Below are 22,425 nucleotides of genomic sequence, written 5' to 3'. Positions count from 1 at the left end.
CGAATCAGCCGATAAAAAGTGTTTAAATTAATGGAAACATTTTGCAAAACAGTTGTCAAGACTATTTTGATATACGAAAAAATGGGAACAGCATGCCGAAGATTAATTGCTCATTGCTTATTTTTTCAAAAGATGCACCTTTCCAAAAGCATTCGGGCCGTTACAAACGCGCAGAGTGTCAACGATATTGTTGTAGTTAAATATATTAACTATTATATAAATATATCAAAGACAATAATGTTTTCGAGGGAAGTAGGTGTTCTTCTGATTTGTTTGAAACATGAACGAAATATGATTAAGTATTTTATTTACATATATATAATTATATATATATGTTATTTATATAGGTATATAAAAAAGCATTTAAAGTAATTTTTAAAAAAGGCGTGGCAGAAAGAAAAAGATTTATTTTCGGCTTGTTCGAATATGGTTTGCAGGGTAGTTCAAAGTAATCAAATCTAAACGCGATTGAGTATTATTCCAATTAGTGAAATTAATGCTGGAGAATTTTCTATTCTTTTCACAATGCAAAAAGCAATGCAAAAGTGAAACAAATATATACGTATTAAAGTCGAAGTTCCGTTTGATATATTTAAATTTATTACAAAAACGTAACTTATGAAAATCACTGTGCACGGCAGTCCACGCAGTGACGAAGCGCATGAGAGTGTGCAGGAGCAACTACTATTTACATATATAGCCGGTGAACTGAAAATCTGCAGTGATAATCAGATCATACCGAGTGATACGCGAAAGGTATGGCAAAAACTAAAAGGATTGCACCAAGGGCTTAAAAATTTCAATTAGCTTAGGAGAATGAGCGCTAAAAGTAAAATTATAGAAAATTTGGAACTGTTGGGGTCGGAGGGGATAAATTTGTTTTTGGTATGTTTTAATCCCTTTTTGGGTTTTGGGGTCTTGTTGACTTTATTGGTGTATTAAAAAGCTCGTGGACGGCGGTCCACGTAGTGACGAAGCGCACCAGGAGAGTGTGCGAAGGCGACTACTATGTACACGAAGAAATGAACATCTACTGTGATCGTCCGATCGAAGGGTACCGCAAAAACGAAAAGGATTGCAAAAATAAACTGGCTTGGGAAAAGGAGCGGTGGAAGTGTAAGAGTGAAAATTTAGAAAGTTTGATCTGTATGGGCCGTTGGGAATAAATACACAAGTTTATTAGTTTAGTTGTCACTTAAAATACGGGTCTAATGTCACCTCATTTGTTAAAATCCGATGTTCTGTTCAATAGTAATACGCAAATTGAATTGCAGCGTGATGAATGAAAAAAATGTAGAAAAAGCATTTATTTTGAAGATCGTATAATACATTTTCGTCACAAAAGTTGATATCAGAACTTTTGTTTGTTGAAGGTGCGATCGTCCCTAGCTTTTTACGTCGTTAAGAGGTGGTTTTGCTTATTTGATATACAACAATTTTCGCCCTACAAATTACGACACGACACGCTGCCATATAATATACCTTTGTATGTGAGAAGCTTAAATATTTTACTGAAGCGGACAGAATAACAACGTTTTAGAAAGTATACTTATTTAGTCGAATTTACAAACTGTTTTCCTCACAAAATTTGAGATCAGAACTTTTGCATGTTGAAAGTGTGATCATCAAGACCCCTAACCTCGTTAAGAGGTTTGTAACATTTAAGTTAATTGACATACACAATGTAAAAAAAATAAAATTTAGCCTAATTTAAAAAAAAAAAACCGCGGGTAAAAAATTTTAATTGAAATGTATTGTTCTTATTAATACCGCGAAGCTAACTTCACACTAAAATCACAATACCCTTTGCAGGGGTATAAAGATTTTTTTTTAAATATCAACATTTTTCCCGCACATATAAACTAAACTAACTAAACTCATGGGTTAAAACGCCCACAACGCTAAAGTCTGTCTAGCGCCCACAAGGATGTTGTAAAAGTGTAAGTGATAATCAATATCCATCTACTACACAAAACCCACTAATTACTAATGTTTATGGGGCCCTATATTTTTTAGTGCCCCTTAACTCTAAATAATATTTTCATATCTTTCGGTGTGCCAAAAAAGTCCATTTTTAAATTGGACCATTTAATAAGTTAATGTGGTAAGCTGAGTAACGGATATATGATAGTCGGGGCACACGAATATATCGTCCTCTCTCATTATACCCGATACTCGTGGAGGGAAAGGGTATATAGTATTAGTCGAAAAATATGTAGGCAGAAGGAGGAGTAAACATGTTCTTGATCAGGATCACTAGCCACTGGATCACTGGAATTATCCACGTCCGGCTGTCCGTTTGAACGCTGAAATCTCGACATACAGATTCTAGGGGTTCTTAAGGAGCGCTAGTTTGTTTTAGTGGCACAACCCTTAAGCCTGTCCGGCGTCCTCACTTTTGAAGATTTTATTGATCAAAATCTATTAAAATACCAATGGCATTGTTATCTTAAAATGTTCCCTTAGGCAGTGTACTAGGCCCGTCACTTTACTCACTATGTACGTCAGATTTCCAGATTCCTAGGTACCGTGGCATTGGCATCGGTGGTGTTTGTTTGTTTGTTTTTTTGCGAATTGCTGAATTGTTAAATTTCGGCCAGCTGTTTTATACAAATTAAATTTTTAGAAACTTCAGCAATTCAACAACTTGGATGCTGCCAAGGCATCTTTGTAATATATTAGCATCATATGAGAACGTATAGTTTAATTTTTTTACCTTGTTAATAATTTTAGACATTAGCTTACATAAAGTGACAAATAAAATATTATATGTTTTATTTTCGAAATATTTAACTACAATGCATGGTTGTTTTAAAATTCAACAGGAATCATTTAGGACCATTCCCTCAACAGCTGGAACTTGTTGCTGAACTTTGGACCATTCAGCAATTTAACAGTTTCGGAAATACTCAGTGATTGTATGGAGCACCTAACCTGTTTAAGCCGTACTTAAATAAATATGCACAATTATATCTCTACAAATTGGGATTATTGATAACACAGGAACCTAAAATTGAGCTTTGTGAAATTTTCAGAAACCATTTATACTCTTCTCTGACAACTGGGTGCTCTTTGCCGACATATTGAATTATGTGGCCTACATAATTCGACCTATCTTAAAAATGTTTACTGGAGCACACTCTCAATACATACCGACATTTGCTAAAAGATAGGGCTCATCTTGAACCATTGTCTATATCTTTGGAATTTGACAACAAAATTAGAATTCATTTATTTTTCACAATTTCTCTGATGGAAAAAAAAAATTTTATTTATCTTTGAATCTATTGTCCACATTACTTTAATTTTGTTTTAAAGCGATTTCATGAGGATATTTTCTTGGATTTGTTGTATCTGATTGCTCCTATAAGTTGTCAAATTTAGAAAAGGTCACGGCAATGCGAATAAACATGTCTAATTGGTATAGTTATTTAAATCGTCTTTGGAATCAAGTATGAACCACCCAAAAAAATAACAAAATTGACTTGGAGATGTTTTATACTCGTTTTTGGGGACATGAGGCTGAATTTAAAATGTTATATTCCGAAGACGAAATACTTGTTAACTTCGATCTATAGCTTGCCATGACATATTTTAAATGTGACAACATATAGGTAAACATCTGTTTCTTGCGTTTGTGGCTATACCGCGGGACCTGTAGGTGATGGAACACAAGTTTTTATGGGACTTTTACTCAGGAGGATCCAATTATCATTAAAAACTAGAAATGGTTCATGAAAATTTTTGGCTGTGTACCTGTGTAATTGTACAGTAAATTGTATCAAACATAAACACCTCTTAACGAGGAAAAGGGTCGTGACGATCGCACCTTCAACATACTATTCAACATACTATAACAAACTATTAATATACAATTTTGACATTCGACTAAATAAATAAACTTCCTTAAATTTGCTCGTTCAGCACGCTTTAGCAAAGTATTGGTGCTTTTTGCCGACATAGGTATTTCCTATTGCAGCGTGCCGAATGTGCAAAGCATCGGATCTCAACAAATGAATTGTCATTCGACGCGGTTTTTGAATAAGAATGAAACTGGGCTAATAAACTTGAGCATTTATCCCCAAAAGATTTTTACTTTAACACTTTCACCGCCCTTTCTCTCTAGCCAATTGATTTTCTTAAAGTCTTGGTATGCAATTCCTTTAGTTTTTGCGATACCTTTTGATTGGTGTATCACTCGTTACGATCGGACCATCACAGTAGACATTCATTTATTCGTGTATATATAGTAGTCGCCTTCGCACACCCTCCTGGTGCGGTTCGTCACTACGCGGACTCCCACGGTGAATTTCTCTTTCTAAGTTTTTTCGCGCTTACTTTAGATACCATCAATTTCTCATGACATATATTCTGTCTCCTTTTGGTTTTTCTGAAAAATATTTACGGAGTAACAACAGTATTCGCCAAAAGGATAGAATTAGGTGCAGTGTGGTAACGAGGGAAGAGGCGAGGCTGATTTCGTGTAGCTCTCTGGTTGGTTGGCGGGCAGGCGATGGTTTGTTTCCACTGGCTCTAGCAACCTTCCATCGTATCGCCAGGGCCATTCGGTTTTGTCCGAGACAGAATGCACTTTTTATTCCCTTGGTCCTAGTAGGTAGGTGGATAGCAGCGGCATCACGACTACAGCCGTCTGACTTCGTCCTTTACCCCCAGTCTGTGAATCGCGTAAAAATGGAATGCAAACACCACCGGCCCAACGGACGGCGTGTCCAGATTCAGCCAACAGCAGTTACGAACTGCCGGCAAATGGGATTACGATTAAATAACAAGTCCGGTCCAGCACAGATGTTTCAGGGACAGCCTACTTTATTTGAGACCGACAAAGGAGGTGATTTTCCAGCTATTTACTGAAAATCTTAAACACATTTGGGGCAGACTTGTCAAGCGTTGCACTAGCTAAAAAAATTGAATAATGAAATCCCAATAGGAAAAGCCATTACTAATTTAAATTGATCTTAGGCAAGCAAATATGACTATAATAAGATAATAATAAAACAATATAAAATATCTTGAAAACACCTTGGTAGCATAACAAGAAAAAACGCTACAGTTGATGGCCTGGACTATTAGAGACACGTTACCCAGTCTAAGGGAGTGTGAGAGGGATGGAGATATGCTTAAGGCAACTTTGCCTTTTTTACCAACACACCTAGCCTACATCGCCACCTATCTTCTTCTTCTATAGCGCCACTTGGCCTACAGCGCCAACTAGCCTATAGCGCACCTAGGAGCTTGGTGGCGTTCATACGGACAGACGGTCATGGCTAGTTCGACTTGGCTAGTGATGCTGATCAAGAATATATATACTTTATGGGGCCGGAAACGCTTCCTTCTGCCTGTTACATACTTTCCGACGAAACTAGTATACCCCTTTTCTCTACGAGTACCGGGTATTATATTATAATGTTAGCTTTAAGGCCGCTAACATTTCTTAAAAATCCGCGAAAAGCGGAATGCTTTAACCAATTGTTCCTGTGGGAGCTAGGGGATATAGTTCGATCGGAAAGCGCTTTCAACCTAATCAAGGTATGCATAAACCAATACGATTGGCAAAGTTGCACCAAAAACGTCAAAATTATCGCGGTTTAAGCCGATCTTTCCTGTTGGAGTTATAACTTATAATATATGAAGATCCAATCGGGGGGTTTTCAAACTTGATATCCGCGCACATATTCTATGAAAATGGTACTAAGACAGGCGGACATGGCTATATCGACTCGTCTAGTGATTGTACCTTATGGGAAACCGTTAATGTGTTACAAACTTCTGTCTAAAATTATAAAAATAATAATAATAATAATGTTACTCAGCTAATGAGACCGGAAGGGAGATTGAGATATTTAATCTTTTTAGGTCAGTCGATAGGTGTTGACGAGACCTGTTGACGTTTTTATTCTAGCAATACAATCGGACATGGTTTGATCCTGATCAAAAATATGCAGTATACCTCTCCGCGAACAGAATATACCCTACTCTACGAGTAACGGGTATACTCAACTGGTCACTTTAAAGTTATAACAATAGTTCTGTACAGATAGACAATTTGAGGTGCCGCCCGAAACTATGCAATGGCATATTTGGCACACTGAAGAAAATTTGATCACTGTAGATTGGTGAACTAATTTGTCCCAAGATAGTTCCCAAAATTGTATATAATGTAACATTGCTCAATAATGTGTTTCCTTTGCTTTAATAATATTCTAATCGTTGTCGAATTAATTGAAAATAAAACTAAGGAAAGGGGAACTATCGTTGGGAGAAAAAAAGGTCGAGGAAGAGAGCGCACTCAGAAAGTCGCATTCAATTTACGTACATGCCTCTCCCTACCTCGTTCCCTTTTGTAAGTCCTGCCTTCTTCATTCGTTTTGGTTTTTATTTTCGCTTCCTTCTTCTCGCAGTATCGCAGTCTCTCCCCGCCGCCCTCCACCCCCAGCCTTCCACCCTCCGCCAGCACTCGACCCCTAGTGCCAGGGACGCAAACTCAAAGAGGGATGGACTTAGGTCCGCCGGACCTCTTTCGCTCTATCTTAGGGGTAGCAGGAGGCGGTAACCATCGCTTCTTTTCGCTTCGCTCGGCGTGTGGTCGAGGTGAGTGAAATAAAAATGGTTGAAAAAACGTGAGGGGTGGACAAATGAGTTCGTACGGTTGGGGCGAGTTCGTTGGTTCGTATGTAAGCGGCACACACACACGTGCAGGATATATACTCACACTCACGTAAGCAAGGACTTGCGAATGTGTTTATGTCTGCGCCTTAGTCGTGGAAGACAAAACATACGAGGGAAGGTCAATTCAGACGGGACGCCGGTGTCTTCAAATGTACGGAAAATCTGTTGTTGCCCTGCTCTTTTCTGATAATTTTTTAAAGGCGCTTCTTCTAAATGTTGGAAAGAGCCATACATGTGCCTATCTGTGTGTACACTGTACACATATACCAGTAGTTTGTCCAGATAGACTCTACTAAGTGGTACGCAAACACAAAGGAAGTCTTGAAGACTATTTTATCCGTATGTTAAAGGAAGTGATGTCGATTTTTCTGTTACCTTACCAATCTTTTCTAGGCTGCTTTATGGCACTAACATCGAGAAACATTATACATACTTGGATGCAGTCCGCGATTTCACAAACGCCACTCGTTAGGATCGAAAAATAAGTATGTAGACATGCCTATAGACGTCTATATTAACATAATTTAATGGCTATAGGCTTGTACCATGTTATTTTACAGTTACTTTTTAGATATTCCCTAATGCCAAGTGCCAAGACCCTGATACTATACTATTTAGCTAATAACCTCAGTTAGGAAACTGTATCCCGTACGACGTTCACTTATTATACCCTTTCAAAGAGTATTATTATTTAGGTCAAAGGCGGTGAAGGAAACATTTGCAACCATTTAAAGGATACTTGTTAGTGACGCTCACACTAGGCGAGTCGATATGACATGTCCGTCTTTCATTCTGTCCGGCTGTTTTTATACCATCCTATAGCCCATAATCAGGACAGTCCCGAGAAGGTTATACTATATTGAGATTCTTCTTAGTGGTTATTTGGTTCGGTGTACTGGCCCAAAAATATGTGTAAATAAGAGAAAAGAAAATAAAACAGTGCATAATTTTACGGATACATACATTTAATTTGTAATAGATTTTGTGTGTCTTGTACATGTTTTAAAACAATAAACTTAAAAGAGCCATTAATTGTAGAAAGAAAATACATAACTCATACTATGTTTATATGGACGGAAAATAAACATTTTACTTGCAAATCAAAATTTAGGGTGCAGGGTTTCGACGTCTGGGTTTATAATCGCAGATACCCTTTGTGTCCTATCAGCTTTAAAATCAGCAATAGGTTTTAACTTAAAGGTAACCAGAGATCGTAGTATTTTTGTGCACCCAAACTAAAAGGCCCACTAAAATAAATTAAAGCAAAACAAGTGTAGTGAACTTGAAATAAGCTAACTTTAGGCAGCAGTATCACTCTTCCCCAAGCCCAGGTAACAAGGTACACGGATCGTGGGAGCGCGTACAGCTATAGCTAGTTGTTGGTACGTAAGTGTTCGGTGATGGGGATGTGCTGTGCTGCAGCTGAAGCTGAGTACGTGTCTTTGACGAGGAAGAGTACTATACACAACGGAACAGATGCCAACTCACTCGTTGCAGGGTTGACCAACATTCTTCAAGGGTGCGTTCACTGATCGCGGCTGCGCTGCTCGACCGGGATAGCTGAAGCTGAAAAACAATCGAAGGGATACATTTTAATCATAAGTTAGCTGACGCACAACATTTGTTTCTTATATAGGGGAAGTGATGCGGGAAATATGAAATTACTAGGTCAAAAGTAGACGACTTTTTCACGTAAGACTACTTGGACACCCATTTCCAGCGCTATTTAGTTATAACGGTTTTAGCGTTGACACTGGGGATCAGAACAAGTCGGTAACTAAACTCACGTGGAGCGATTTTCTTTCAGGCCCTGTTTTGGCTCATGTAACGCCACATTTTAAAGTTTACTTTTCATTGCTTAGCATTTTAAAAGTTCATTAGACGGTGTTTTCCGTATTTTACTTTAACAACATTATACAATTTTTTAAAAACATGTTCAAGATATTAATAACAATATATCCTGGGTTAAGGTTGCAAGATTGTGTATTCGTACACAGACCCCTTTTTTGTCCGATTTTCGACAGCGGATTAGGTACTTCTCTTTAAATGTTTAGCTTGGTAAGTAATATTTTTAAACACTTGTATTGAATGAAAAATTGTTGCCCTATTGCAAAATGTTATGTTATTTGAAACTAGCTAGAAGTGTTTTATAAGAGGACCTGTTCTAATGGCTTCTTATCGGTAATTAAATGCTTTGTTTTGTTGTTTGCCAACGACATGGCTGTAGTAACTATAGCAAATATGGCCAACTTAAAACTCTCTAAGTAAAAGAGAACATATTCAAGTGGTGATTGAAAAATGAAAAATTACATCGTGCTCCTTTTCACAGTCAAGTGTCATTGTATACGAATCGATCTAAATGGCCGATCGTAGGGCGAAACAAAACGGAACGAATACAACACAGTTCCCTTGCGGTGTGTTGATGCCTCAATTTATCCGTTGATTTGTTTTGGTGACTGGTTCCCTGGCCTATTCCCGAGCTATAGACTGGCGAACTGTGCGGCACTTGTGTTTCATGTTAGGCGGATTTTGCATTGGCTGAAGGACGCATTTTCGTCTCCTTTTTGGATCGCAAGGTTGTTGTTCGACCGCGAATGCACTAGAGGTACACTTTATCGGTGGTCAGGGCATCGAAATTACTTGGGCTCGCGACCACGAAATAGCTGGCGAACGAACGAACTGATTCTAGTTTCGCTGGGATATTTAGCTACGCGATGCAGACCGGAGCACACAACCTTACGGTCTGATGTCCTTTGAACTTCTGCCGGCACGGCGAATTATCATCAGCAAACGGGACACTGCGTGAGTGCCACGGGGTTCTTCTTAAACTATCCCGCTGTTGCCTCGTCTCTGTCGTCGCTGTCTCTGTCTCTGTCTCGGTCGCTGCCGCGGTCGAGCTTCTAACTCGACGTCTCTTTCTCTATGCGCTATTATTGTTTTCTTGAGGAAATAAGCACGGAATGGACGGTGGACGGAGTTTCAAAAAAGACGGAAGGAAAAAGCTCCCGAAAGAACGGCGTCTGCATCTTGCGCTCTCTTCTCTCTTTTCGCAGGAAGGCAGGAACAGGAGGGAAAGGGAGGGCAGGGCAGGCGGGGAAGACAAGTCGAGGGAAAACAAAATTATGGCAGCGGCGGAGTTTACGTCTGGACTAGGAACAGTGAACTGACTTTTATATCCTTGTATACCTATGTGAGTGTTCGAGTGCGTGTGTGTGTGTTATTGAACTGAACCTGAACTTGCATCCCCGTTCCGGTCCCCAAGACTCGCCTACAAGTTAACCGAGGCTAAGAATCTCGCACACTTCGCGTACATATGAAGAAGCTCGACAACGGGGGTTACTTCGGTGCTCCAAGAAAAAGCATAGCTAAAAACTAAGCAAAGATAAGAACCGCTCTCTGCCTTCTCCCTCACTCTCTCTGTCATCTCTCTCGGGCCATCGCTCTCCCTCGCTCTCACTGCCTAACTATAGTAACTTAACATATCCACACCACACCACACCACCGTTTACCATTACCCCTCTCTCATTTTCGACCGTTTTTCCCGAACTAGTCGGCACACAGAAGATACAGTGGGACCGAGACGGGTGGTGTTTAGTGATAGCGAAAGAGAAGTGCTGCCGCCAAAGCTACCGCCTGCCAAGAAAACTGGCGCAGAAAGGCTGGATGTCCCGCGACAAGGGCTTCCAAGTGCGGGCAGGTTCTTGAGACTTGGGCGAGCTCGTGGACGATGTTCCCCTTCTGAGCGGAACTAAGGCGAAGGCAGCTTTCGAAATTTCCCTCCTGGAAAAAGGGGTGGCTTAGGTACGTTTTGATATACTCTTAAGCAAAGGCGGCAGTATTAAGGGAAAGGAGAAGAGAGGCATGGACTAAGAGAAAATCGCTGAAACACAAGGGGCACAACAAAGAGCACGCCAAACTAAAACAACTTAAAAATATCAGTGGTCAATAACGAATTCACTTTGAAACTTTTGTGCAAATGAACAGACCAAAACTTTCAAGGTCGTTAATAACATAGTCAGCCTACCTTTTCACTTTTCCGATAACGGTTCCACTAAAATATTAAACACGCAAAAAACGTAAGTCTCAGCATTTTGAGTGTTTCGTGTTAATTTACTTTAGTACTTCATCGTTTTTTTTTGGTGAATAATCGAAAGTGATTTATGACAATGGGTTGTTATACCCGTTACTTGTCGGCGGACACTATGTATGTGACAGAATATATATATTCTTGATCACGATCACTACCCGAGTCGAACTTCCATGTCCGCTTGTCCGTCTGTCCGTCCGTCCGTATGAACGCTGAGATCTCGGAAACTATGACATATGTAGTACTTTGGGATTTGGCATGCACATTTTTAAGGTTATTTCGCAGCGCGGGCTTATTTAACGCCGCAAGCTCCCATACCTCTAAGACCTGTATATTTTTTTAATATATTCACAATCCAGTGTCATTTTATACGTATCGCAGTGATACCATAGATAGCAGCTAGAATTAAATATGGTTTACTCAAAGAATAAAACACATTACATAGGATGTAAAAATTGAAAAAGGCTCGTTCACTTAAAAATTGTTAAATGGACGCTTATGGAAACGCCTACAGTTTTTGGGTTGCAAATGCCCATGTAAAATTACTGAGCACCAACGATATTTTTTGTTGCCGTTATTCCTTTAATAATTTATGTCTTCTTTGAATGTGTAAGTCTTTTGAGTTATGATTATTAAAAAATATATGTATTTGTTAATCGTGGAGTAAAAACAAACGTGTAACAAGCTGAAGGAAGCGTTTTCGACCCTATAAAGTATATTTTGATATGTTTTTAGCCATATCCGTTTGTCTGTATGATCGCTGTGATCTCGGAAGCCAACAAAGCAACAAAGTTGGAAAAAAGTTTGCCACGCCCACTCAGTCGATGTGTACATATTAACGAAACCAATAGGTTTATGTTAAAATTTTTATTCTAGATACAAAAAAATGTTCTTGGTCAAATTGACCATTTCAGATAGCTTCGTATCTAAAAAATAGTACTTTACTATTACGTTCACGTGATGTGTTTATTTTGTTATTGCAAAAGCAAATCTTCCACACAAATTTTTGTTCTACACACATTCTATAGTCGACTGCCTCGACTATCAGATACCCGTTACTCAAATCCAAATTTCAAACAAAATAAAATTCTTGGGTTTTTCTAGTGGCGATGCCAGCGAAACGGCAGTTAGCGGACGGTAGCGGTACTTCAAAGCCTGTTTAACTTAGTCATAACATTTAAAAAATAGTTCGATGGGCACGATTCTCAGTATGTAGATAGGTATTATTAATAATTTGTATTTAAGTTAACACTAGTGTTGTGCTGCATGAACGAGGAAACAAAAAAGAGTTGTTCACTCAACTGAGTGAATGAATGTTGTTCCCTTGCTCACTTGCTCAGTTTTGATCTCTTGCTGTTTTTGTTTAGTTTTTCATTTTGGTTTTTTTTTTAATTTTTGCATACGGTCATTCATCCAAACAGTAGGCGAAAATATTGCAAGACATCAGCAAGTGAACTACTGAACAAGAGAGCAAAATAAATTGGCGTTAGAGTAGGCATGTCACTTTGCTGAAGCAAACTTGCGCTGCCTAAGAACCCCTAGATCCTGTAGGCTTTATAACAACTTCCTAGCGTTCATACGGACAGACAGACAGACGGACAAGGCTACACAGAGAAAACTATTTAAGAACATTGTTCTTGAATTGAGAACATTGTTCTTGAATTTAGAGCATTCGTTCTTAAAAACCGTGTAAGTACATTTTGGTATTAATATAAGAGCGAAATGGTGAGAAGAGAAAAGTAAAATTGAGTTTATTTAACAACTTTTTGATAAGTATACACTAAGGACTGAACTAATAGTTTGTTTGTACATACAATGTACTTAAGTAACGCCAACTCAACTTGATTCATGCAAAATAAAAACTTTTTCAACTTAAAAATGTCGTTCTATTTTTAAGAACATTCTCAACTCAGATGAGAACGTCAGAATTTTCTCTGTGTTGATCGACTCGGCTATTGATCCTATATACTTTAAAGGGTCGGAAAAAACTTGCTTTTACCTGTTACATACTTTTTGACCCGTTACTCCTAACGAAGATTAAAATAAATATACTTTCAATATGAGGTGAGGAATCATTGATGTTTTCATTTACATCTAATTTACATTACATTACATTACATTTTTCTCTACTGGCTTATCAGAAGGGCACCACTTATTAACTAATGTTCCAATTTAAGCAACGTTCTGCATGCCGGTAGGTATTGACAAGCGAAAAAAAAATATATTTTTTATTTTAAATTCAGAAAATGTGGGCGCCGCAGTTTTGGGCGGCTTGTGGGCGTATCACCCTGCTGAAATACACGTGCGCTGCGCCAGAATCTCTAGAATCTGCATGCTTGACCCAAAAATTTAGTGAGCGTTAGAGTGGTCGTGGCCCTATCAATACACAATTCAATACAATAGCGTAAGGGGAAATAAGCTGAGCGATTTTGATGAAGCGTTTTTTATTTATTTATTTAGTGGATCCCTTAAAACATTTTCGACACAAAAGTTGATATCAGAACTTTTGAAAGTTGAAGATGTTTCACTAGTTTTTTACCTCGTTAAGAGGCGTTTTGTTTGAAACTTGATCAGTCTCACTAGACCAGTCGATCACGCCACACAAACACCTGCTAACGGCTCAATTTCGAATTATTTAAGTCGGACCACTAGGTAATAAAATAATTCGGTAAGCTGAGTATGAAAGTGTATGAAAGTCGTTGACTAGAGCGTTTCCCCCGTTTAAATATTGTGTTTCTTTTTAAATCTTTCAAAATTTTAAGTGGCATTTAAGAAGCTCTTAGAACAAATATATTTTGAAATGAAAAAAATATAAAGTACCTGAATTTCGTTGGCCATTTTGTCGTTGCTGTACTTAATGTCGGGCGTCGTGCTGCCGCCGGACGGCGTTGTGGAGTGCTGCGGAGACTGCTGACCCTGCGACAAGGTCTTGTTGATCAGTGCTGGCCCGGGTCTGGGTCCCGTCCCCGAGTTGGAGCTGCCCCCGGTCCCGGGGGACATTGAGGGGCACTGCGGCGTCTGCAAGCCCCGGCCTGCCCCCGTCGCTTGCTGGGTCTGCAGACTGGCCTGCGGCTCCTCGGAGGATCTCTTGCTAGCTCCGCCGAGCCCGATGGTCAGCGCTCGTCCCTCCGCCTCGGAGACTTCCCCTGCCGGCGACTCGCCCACGTCGTAGAAGTCTGCGCCGTACGCAGGCTGGGACTGCGATTGCGCCTGGGCCAGCGGCTGGCGGCACTCGTCCAGCGGCTGGAGGGCCGGCTTGGCGTCCATCTCCTGCTTGGGCTTGATCCCACACAGGGCGTTCAAGGAGCCGTGGCCGTAGTTGCCCGCCCCCATCGGCGAGAGGTTGTTCTGCATGGCAGTGGACTTCAGGTGGGCCGCCGCGGCAGCGGCCGCAGCTGCGTTGAACAACAGGTGGTGGCTGCTCAGCTGGGGCGACTGCGAGCCCCGGAAGGAGTCGCCCCCGTAGGACTGCTGCTCCGAGTGCTGCTGCAGGATGTGGCCGGACTCGGCCTTGCCGCCCAGAGCGGGGTGGGGGCTGGAGAGGCCCATGGAGCTGCTGCTGTTCACTGCGCCCGAGCCGGTGGCTGGGCCTCCTGGGTGGACTTCGGCCAGCAGCTCGTGCTCCTGGGGAAGGGAGTGGTGCAGGGTGTGGTGGGGTGCTTGCGGCTGACTCGGGGGCGAGTTGTACTGCAGGCCGAACGGGGCACGTGCCTGCTGCCAGAAGTCTGCGGCGTCCATCTTGAACATTCGAAGCAAGATGGTTGGGAGACGGCAGAAATCGATTTCCCAGCTCACTGCGCTTGGCCGTTCGGGCCGATCGATAAGACCTTTACTTTCGATCCTGGACGCAGATCTGTGCTGCCAACTGCGAGAGGTGGGTGCCTGGCTAAAGCATCTTAATTTCATATCATGTCACTGCCTGTAAAATAAAACAACAAGAAACTATGAAATCCATTGCTTAGTTCAGAAAGGTTCGCGAATGGGGTATTTGGGGGTTGCCCAAATATTCAAAAGTCAATTGTCTTTGAAGTCCAATTATATGCTACTATACCGCTGGACCGTCAAGATTTTAAGACACATTCGATCCGTGTGTAACTCAGCAGTTGGACCAACGCTTTTAAGATTAAGTACGCATTATCTGAATCCACTTTTAAAACCCTTACGTTGCAACAGAAAATACCAGTGCAGGCAAAAAGCCTGTAAGGTAAAAAGGACCGAATGAGAAAATATTGTGTTTATTTTTTCCAATTTATTGACATTTTTCGTCACAAAATATATGTTGAATGTGCGATCGTCTCTTTTAATGACTGGATGCTTGGCAATGGGCTTTATCCTATTTCTTTTTCGAGCCAAGAGTCTCTTGACTATGAACACAACACTGAACAAAATATCTTGCCAGCCTCTCGCTTGGCAGAGCTTTCCTAGCTTTTATACTCGATTCAAATTTATTTATTTATTTGTTTAATATAATTATTTATTATTTATTCAAACCATATAATAAATATGAGCAATTTTCTTGTATTGGCAAGTAGTAATTGAGGAAACAAAGCAAAACGGTTTTGAATACTTTCTCAATCGTATCCGTGTTTTTCTTAATTTTGTTGAAACGGCTTAAAAAAATTGAATGCTTTAATATATCATGTTATTAAAATCATACGTATACGAGTATTAGAGAATCCGTATATTCGAAATATTTGGCAAAATATATATATATATTTATATGGCAGCTATATAATAGAATCGCCCGATTTATATAAAATAAATTAGAAATTGTGAAATTTTAAAACAATGCTAGAAGAGAGTACAATGAAAGACAATAAAGCTATACATTTTTTTCATTATGGCAGCTTTAAAAACAATTTTTTCCAAATTCTGAAATCGTTAAACAGCGCTGCACTGCAAGGAAATTTGATCAAAAACAACGGAGCTTTAATTTCTTGAGTCATCCGACTTAAAAAAATTTATTCGAAACTCTGAAAGTTTAAAAAAGAACTGCAGCCAATATTAGAATTTCCTTAGTACACTCATAAAAAACGAATTCTAATTTTAAGTGCGGTTTTTACTTGATTTTGGATAGAAACTGTTGTCCTTGTTATCCCTGTTACTCGTAGAGTAAAAGGGTATACTAGATTTTTCGGAAGTATGTTACAGCGAGAAAGAAACGTTTCCGAACGTTATGAACGCTGGGATGGAGATATATCATATGCCTACATTTTTTGTTAGCTCAGTGACTGGTATATGATTGCGTTTTCGGTTGCTTTAAGTATGAATACGCTGCGCGTTCTTGAATCGAGAATAAATCATTCTTAAATCGCAAATTATCCGAAAATTTGCTTGTCTGAATAACAATATTTAATAAGCAGGACCAAAAAAGTATGATTTTTCCTAACCCTAAGGAGTAATATAATCACAAAAAAAGATTTTTCTTGGTAACCACAAACAATTGATCACTAAAAGTACCGGATTTTTAAAAAAATTGTATTAATGTCCTTAAATAAAGAGTAAATTATTCTTATCAGCAGGGGAAATTGCTTTTAACTTAAGTACACAAAAAGTACAGCACACAAATTCTAGAGCAACATAAAGTCAATAACTATATAAATCTAATAATATTAAATCATAGCTCATTTGGTTAACATTAAAAATATAAACATTTTTTTCATTAGCAAAATTATTTCCATTGAAGCTATTGCTCATCGCCTTTAACATAATATTTTGTAAAACTCTTAATGAGATTTTGTTCTTATTATCAATTCCCATTTACATGCCAAAAACTATTCAAATCGGACCATTCGTTAAAAAGTTATAACCAAACATTAATAAATAATTACCAAATTCAATAGCGTGCGAGAGGGATGGATATAATTGGCTGTTTAGGAGACGCCACCTAGGCTTCACACAATGTGGCGTGCTAGTGAAATCTGGTAAACAGCCTATAGGAATGAACGGTAGGTGCCGCTTTTGTGGGGAGTGCAATCTCGCACTCTCTTTAGCTAAGTAACGGGTATGTGATATTCGAGGCTGTCGACTTTATCGTTTTCTCTTGTTTTAAACTGAGCTGTTAAAAAGATAAGCCAAGACGGCATTCCACTGCACTGCAAACTTTTCACCAATACTAAAAAGCCTTCTGTAAGGATCTCAAAAGTAACCTGGAATGTGGTTCGGAATGCTGCCGTCCTTCACAGTTTAAATTTTGGTAACCTTTATTTCTCATATTTTTTTAATTCACTAAAGTGGGGTGTGAAGAAGCAAATGGTTACAAGAAGTAATGCTTTCGTAGGATCTCCGCGCTATAGAATACAACTGTGGAATGTGCTAGAATTAATCTCGAGATTATTCTGTTCAGATAATCTGAGAAGTTAAGTTTAACTTGATCGATAGGTGCTCCTTTTTTACCGTGTATATATAAACCATTTTATGTGGCGTTAATGCAGATTCTAAATGACTTAAGCTACATACTAGCCATACTTATATCGTTGTCACAATTTAAGTGAATTTATTATGGACAAAAAGGTCACTAAAAATGTTTTAGCTTAGATAGATAATGCATTTTCTCGAACCTGTAGTTGTGAATATATTCCAAATAACGCTAGAATGAATTAAAACCTTTGCTTTATTCCGAGCTGCCGCACTAATTCTCCACCTTTTTTACTTTGTAGGTAATTATCGATTCTCTTTAATATATATGATGCTTTATAACTGAGCACTATCACAATTTTTACGTTAATGGATGTCGATAATACTTTCCGACCTTCTTTATCACTACTGTTTTTAGGATTAGAAACAAGATAGTTGCGAATTCAAAATTATATTTGTTCAACAGAGGAAACTCATATTTTGTTTCCTGCACTTAAGAATTTGATAAAAGATAGAAGCCAGGGACCGCAAATAATAGTAACTTGTGGTTTTTATTTTAAGTGGCCTATGCGAACTTTCGGGATTCCGCCCTCTTTTACCTCTATACGAGGTTATTTTTGTAGTGGTAGATAAGTAAAATAATAAATATCTGTGTGCACGGCCTCGATTACGGTTACGGTTAAGTTACAGCTGAGAAATCGAAGTTGCTCCCAGTAAACTACAGATAACCTGGCGGCACGCGAGTCATAGAAAAACTAATTTGGCCGCCGCCTCGGCCAAGTATAAATATGACTGTTGCTGGGGGTTCAGACACGTCTCGTTTAGAAATAGAACTTGTACACAAAAGTGGAGTCGGCCTGAAGTCGAGTCATCGCCGTCGCCATCGTCATCGTCCTCGTTGGCTCAAAGTAAGCCAAACGTCTTCGTTTCTGGACTCAGCGCCAAAACCTTCGGCAAAATATCTTCGTCCCGTCTTCGGGTCCACCAACACCAGCATCTCGCTCAGCAGCCCCAACGCTCTCTTTTAACTTGCTCTTAGCTAGCAAATCGTCCCCACTGGGATAGGGATACCGGTCAAGCACTAAATAGTTAGGTGTATTGGTAGACAGGACATGATCACCGAGTGTCCTGTTGAACTCAATTTACACATCGGCACTCGGGTTCAGTAATTACCTTGAAAATAAACATTGATCCTCCGTTGTGATTACAGTTCGATGACAGTTGCAGCGCAGGCGACGGGGAGCATACCAATCAAATTAGAGTTTGTGGAATATCTAGTTCCTAGTGACTTTACACGCGACGATTTTATAATTAGTGTGGTTATTGGTTTAGTATAAGTTGTTTTTGATGTGTTATTGAAAGTCCTTTAAACATAAGGCCGGAATAAGGCACACGTTTCGGTGTCGCGATATATTGGTTGTGAAATTCATTAATCGCCTATTTTGGTGTTACTCCCTCCAAACAGCCATGGAGCCAGATTGATTTATTTTCTACTTGGATTTTCCCTTCCTTATTAGCTTTACTTTTTTAATTTTACATCACAATTTGTTACCCGATACCTTTATCTATTTTTATGCCCAAAGAGTATCACTTAACTATCGGATTTGTATTTTTCGCAACTACAATTATATATGTACGCCTCCTTATTTAAGGTATATAAAAATATAATTTTATAAAATTTGAAAGTATTCCGAGGATCTCCAAAAATGGACTACAAGTACTTTTGTATCAATCGACCTAAATTAGTACCCAATTAAAAAAATCTCCCACGTATTTTACTGATCTATGATATTGTAGGGGCCTAATTAGTGGTGTTATACAACTATACGACTTATATCTTAGTTTACGTACTGTGGTCTACAATAATTGTTATATCTCTCTTCAGGTTTAATCATATTATTACAATTAGTGTTTTTGAAAATTGCTCTTATTATTAAAAGGGGTAACCCGATTTTCTTGTTAGGTGTGTAGTTACATATGAGAATGCCACGGCGTGAGTATGGCCAGCTTTGCATGAAGTGCTAGCTGTAGGGTATGTGGTATTCCAAACTGTCTGTTCCGGTGTCAGTGTGTATTGAGTAAGCATTCAGGGAATGTATTTTGTAGCTGTGGGAATGTACCCTCTGTGAGGAATTATTAATGTCGGTGTAGCCCGAAAACCCAAATGCTTGGCCTATATGGTTTAGTTTAAGTATAGAATGTTAGCTATTTATACAACTAAATGACTTCTTGATTATATACACAAGTAAATTTGTATGTTATCGATCCGTAGCCTCTGCCGGATTAATTCAAGTCTGCCCGTAATCCTCACTCAAACCTACAGAAGAGTACTCCTTTGAAAGATGAAAAGTATATTCTGTTACAATTTTTTATAATTTGCATTAAGTTTCGTTAGTACTTGTAATAATTGTATAATTATATTCGTAATTAATTTATGTGGTTTTGTACTTTTGATTTCAATTTTGCAACACTTTTTGTTGTAAATTATTTTTTTGTTTCATTTATCTAACATAGAAATTTGTGATGGTTTTTAACGGTTTGTTCTCGTTGGTCGGCTTGTATTTTGGTTATATCAATTTGGTTGTTGTTTTTTTTTAAATTGTGATGAAGCTGATGTTGATATTTCTTTTCGCTAATGAGTTTATAAAAATCAGAGGTTTAATTGCATCTGTTCTATTGCTTTTATAACTAAAAGATGGTTGAGTTGAGTTGAGTTAAGTTGGGTGATTTTATCTCTTGTTACGGATTCTGCTTTTATGTTAAAAACGTTTTCTGGTCTATTGTTTTTGTTAAAATTATGATGATCTGAAATTAAACGAAAGGAAAAGAAAAGGTTTTGTCAGATTTTCAATCTGATAGAGGCAAAACACAAATGAAAAGGCACAGGAGTAGAAAGTTCCTTGAACACATTCGCAACGCAATTCATTTGTGCTTAGTCGTTTTTAAACAAATTAGTTTCTTCAGTTTGGCTTGGTTTTTTAACAATCCACAGTCTTTTATATCTTGTTTATGCACATTTGATAAAATAAAAATGCTCCGCGAGGTCAGGACGATCCGCAGTCGGCTGTTCTACTCCATGGAATACTGCGTTTGTGAATGCCGCATCCAAAATAATTGAGAATAAAAATCATCGCCTCAGCAATACGTTGTTTGGGAAGCTGGAGAAGGGGAATCCAGAGTGGGGAAGGGACGGCGGGGCGCCGAGTGGGAGAATGACTGGGAGTCAGCGGTGTGCTTATTATAAGATAAAAATTGTGTGTGTTAAACAAAAAGTGACAGCAGCGGCAGCGACTGCAGCGACGAAGCGGCGGATGTGGATTCAGGTCCTTGCACTCTGCACTGGACGGGGAGCCACGCAGCGCCGGCGCTCTCGGCAACTGCAGTTGCAATGGCAGTTGTTTCTGCACTTGCAGTTGCAGTGGCACACTCGGAGAAATGCCCTAGGTGCCACTGCGAACAGCATTTATTTTAAAAACGTAGGTGCAACTTTACTAGTAACAGCCAGGCGGCTCAAAAAACTGGTCTAAGATTACAACAAGTCAAGACTGCACCCCTTTCTCCTGCGAGTGCAGGACTGGAACCGTTTTCGATCCCATGGTGAGTGGGTGTTGCAGGATATTTTTTCCAGTGCATGCAACTGCATGCTGTCGATGCCCACAGACCATTCGTTGCCGTGGATGTGTGTGGGCCAAATATGTCTGGCCCATGCCGCGCTTCGGATGCGTTTTCGTTGCATCATCCCTTACGCCACCCCCGCCAACTGATTGCTCTCACGGCACGCAGACAGGCCGAGGGGCAGCCAGTGCCGTCCGTGCGTCCCGGCTGCACTCGGCGCTGCTCGTCGGGTCCGGGCCGGGTCCGGTCATCGCTGCACTTTCCGCAGTAACATCCCTTATATGGCGGCGGGGCGGCCGTGATGACCACTGCAACCACCCGGCGAACCACCCCACCCGCTGCCGTCTTGCTGCAACCACAGCAGACCCGGGTCCTGGTCGGTGGTATGCAAATTTGTGCATGATTTAATGTCTACTTCAAGGCCTCTCCGGCACCTCCTGCCCTGCGCCCACCCCTGCTGCCACCCCTGCCACCTCTGCTCCCCCTGCTGGCCGAGTCCAGCCATCTCCCTTTCTCCCTCTGGTGGCCGACTGTTTCTGTCTAGCTTGTGTGTGCAACTCGGATGCATTTCTGGTCACGGTGCAGCAGTATGCATTTTAATGTTTATGTGATGTCCTTATGTACAAACGCATACATGTGGGCAGCTCCAGAGCCCATATGCAGCCGGCAAACACTATCGAACCCCAAATGATTTAAATGCATGTATATACGGGGACGTGTGTGCTGCATGTACGTTTTTATGTAAAGCTGGTTGCCACCGCTGCTGTGCAATCGATTTTAGTCTGAGCTCCGTCCGAGGCATATCGACCTCTATCGATTTTCTGCACTATTATACATAAACTGGCAGCCATCAGAGGAGAGACCCTTGTTTCGGGGCTCTAAGTTACTGCTAAGTGCAAAAAAAGTACGTACTTGGATTCATTTGCAATCCAGGCTCACTCATATGTATGTAGGTTGTGGTAGAAGGTAAAGTTCAAAGCTCACTGCCGAAATATTAAGCCAAAACCATAGTTAAAGCAAATGCCGTAATCCTAACCATATCAGCGCCACATTCAAACTCTTTTCAAGTGGGTAGTAAATTAAATCGTAGAAATAATTTGCAAATCAGGTTTAAAAAAGTGCATTAACGATTTGTAGATAATATTGTTATTTTCACAGTTACTATCACAGTTATTATTATTATTATTATTACAAGTACTCACATTAAGGTTTAGAAAGCATAAAAAGAACATTAAAAACCATTTACTTGTTTTACCCGTCACTCGTAGAGTAAAAGGGTATGTACAAGTATGGAAAAGTATGTAACAGGTAGGACAAGCGTCTCCGACCCTATAAGAATATATATTCTTAATCACTATAGACTTTTTTGTAAAATAAACGCTTGCTAAGATATGACATGTATACGAAAGTAATGCCGTATTACCAATTATGGCGCTAATCACCCACAGAGTGTACAAAGCAGCACAGAGGGATCTGAATTATCCATGCGCTAACAACAATATACTTGTCCTGGTCAGGTGAATCGGGCTTCCAGTTGGTGCCCTTCAAAGGGTAAAGGTTAGTAAACAGCTAAATAAATACACGTACTTCTTAAAGTTTGAAGCAAACGAGGATCTTACCGCGCGTTGTGCCACATTTGAACTTTGGAGATGAACCATCCAACAATTCTCCGTAAAAAT

The 22,425-nt window shown here is 39.7% G+C and overlaps 1 protein-coding gene across 14 annotated transcripts in view; it reads right to left on the bottom strand.

Moving 5' to 3' along the window:
• LOC119560367 (zinc finger protein 646) overlaps positions 1 to 20,438 on the bottom strand; it is a 35,061-nt gene extending 14,623 nt beyond the window's left edge. For 2 of the 14 annotated variants that reach the window (XM_037874062.1, XM_037874141.1), the window contains exons 1-4: positions 20,147 to 20,438; positions 18,305 to 19,936; positions 13,595 to 14,693; positions 8,152 to 8,253 (exon numbers count right to left, since the gene is read on the bottom strand). In XM_037874062.1, the coding sequence (XP_037729990.1) occupies positions 8,152 to 8,253; positions 13,595 to 14,680 (1,188 nt within the window). In that variant the 5' untranslated portion in view covers positions 14,681 to 14,693; positions 18,305 to 19,936; positions 20,147 to 20,438. Of the gene's footprint in view, positions 1 to 4,338; positions 5,267 to 8,151; positions 8,254 to 8,997; positions 9,604 to 9,855; positions 10,011 to 13,594; positions 14,694 to 17,334; positions 17,677 to 18,304; positions 19,937 to 20,146 lie in introns of those variants that run through there. The other 12 variants (XM_037874227.1, XM_037873814.1, XM_037873978.1 and 9 more) reach the window with 12 other exon arrangements.
• Positions 20,439 to 22,425: the final 1,987 nt, after the last annotated feature.

Source organism: Drosophila subpulchrella, chromosome 4 (genome assembly GCF_014743375.2).
Source record: "Drosophila subpulchrella strain 33 F10 #4 breed RU33 chromosome 4, RU_Dsub_v1.1 Primary Assembly, whole genome shotgun sequence".
Classification (NCBI taxonomy): Eukaryota; Metazoa; Arthropoda; class Insecta; order Diptera; family Drosophilidae; genus Drosophila; species Drosophila subpulchrella.
This window is presented reverse-complemented; position numbering and strand designations above follow the sequence as displayed.